Source organism: Austrofundulus limnaeus, unplaced genomic scaffold, assembly GCF_001266775.1.
Source record: "Austrofundulus limnaeus strain Quisiro unplaced genomic scaffold, Austrofundulus_limnaeus-1.0 Scaffold114, whole genome shotgun sequence".
Taxonomy (NCBI): domain Eukaryota; kingdom Metazoa; phylum Chordata; class Actinopteri; order Cyprinodontiformes; family Rivulidae; genus Austrofundulus; species Austrofundulus limnaeus.
The window spans coordinates 1,427,694-1,428,864 of record NW_013952516.1 but is presented as its reverse complement, the minus strand read 5'-3'; the positions used below and the strand labels follow the sequence as shown (position 1 = coordinate 1,428,864).

At 40.1% G+C, this 1,171-nt stretch overlaps 1 protein-coding gene across 1 annotated transcript in view; it reads right to left on the bottom strand.

The window, feature by feature from the left end:
• Window positions 1-1,171, bottom strand: part of lnpep (leucyl/cystinyl aminopeptidase) — a gene marked incomplete at its 5' end in the record, with an annotated part of 15,499 nt that overhangs the window by 9,726 nt on the left and 4,602 nt on the right. The window contains 3 exon segments of the mRNA XM_014014450.1: window positions 327-517; window positions 626-853; window positions 943-1,054. Of these exon segments, the coding sequence (XP_013869904.1) occupies window positions 327-517; window positions 626-853; window positions 943-1,054 (531 nt within the window).

Genomic DNA, 1,171 nt, shown 5'->3' with positions numbered 1-1,171 from the left:
ATCCACGTCATCATTTACCCAGAATGCTTTGCGTGTAAATAAAATGGCCCCGCCCATGTAATATATTTTTAAACTTTTAGTTTAAAAATGATAAAAACTGAACATTCTACAGTAGTTTTACAGTATTTATTTTACAGTTAAATTATATGTTTATTAAATAAAGTCTAATGTTACAACTAATCATGGATCCCTTTAAAAATTGAAAATCAAACACATTTTGTTTTCTGTTATTATTATAGCCCTAATGTTAATGCTGTAAATCAGGAGTTGAYATTAGTTTATTTTCGTTCACGTGTCGTTACAACACAGTCGTTGGTCAAGTGTACCTTTTCATTCCATCTGTACCGGTGTATGAGCTGTTGTAGAAACCATCGTAGCTGTTTGAAAGGTTAGCAGAGTATTCCAGAGTCAACACACAGCGCTGGTTTGCTTTCAGCTCCTCTTCAAATTTAAAAGCTATTTGTTGTCTGCTGCTGTGCTCCAGCACCGTCACGTCACGGGCCTGCGTATCACCCAGCTTGAAGAGAGAAATAAAACAYAYCTGTYAGCAACAGAACAGACMACAAAACATAAACCTGAACCATCACACTGACCAACACATACAGTGAAGCCATTTTAATCGAACCTTGAATGTAGCTTTGGAAATGCTGAGATTAGCACCATGCAGGACGATTCGCTTTGTGTTATGGAGTACAATCATGTGGATGACGGTTTTGCCAGTGAAGGTCATGTTGTCGAGGTCAGGGGTCAAGGTGAGCTCGTAGCTGAGGGGATGTATGCTGCGAGGCAGTCTGAACTGTGCCCACGGAAACACGTCATCATCATCTGTCTGACTGGGCTTAGGACAGCCTTCCTGCAGACGGATTGAGGACGGGGTTGAGCCGGTGGAATAAGAAGCTCATTTACACTTTACTGAAAACTGAGCTAAACAGCCTTTCTTACCTTGGTAAAAGTGCAACCAGGTAAGAAGCACATAACCATGGTCATTGAGACAACTATCACCAGGATTAAAATACATACAACCATGGTCTGAGCTGAGGGTCGAAAACATGACCTGAGTAAAAAAAAAAAAAGTTTGAAATTACTTAAGAGTGGAAAATAAAATGATCTTGGTAATTACACACAGACACACACACACACACACACACACACACACACACACACACACACA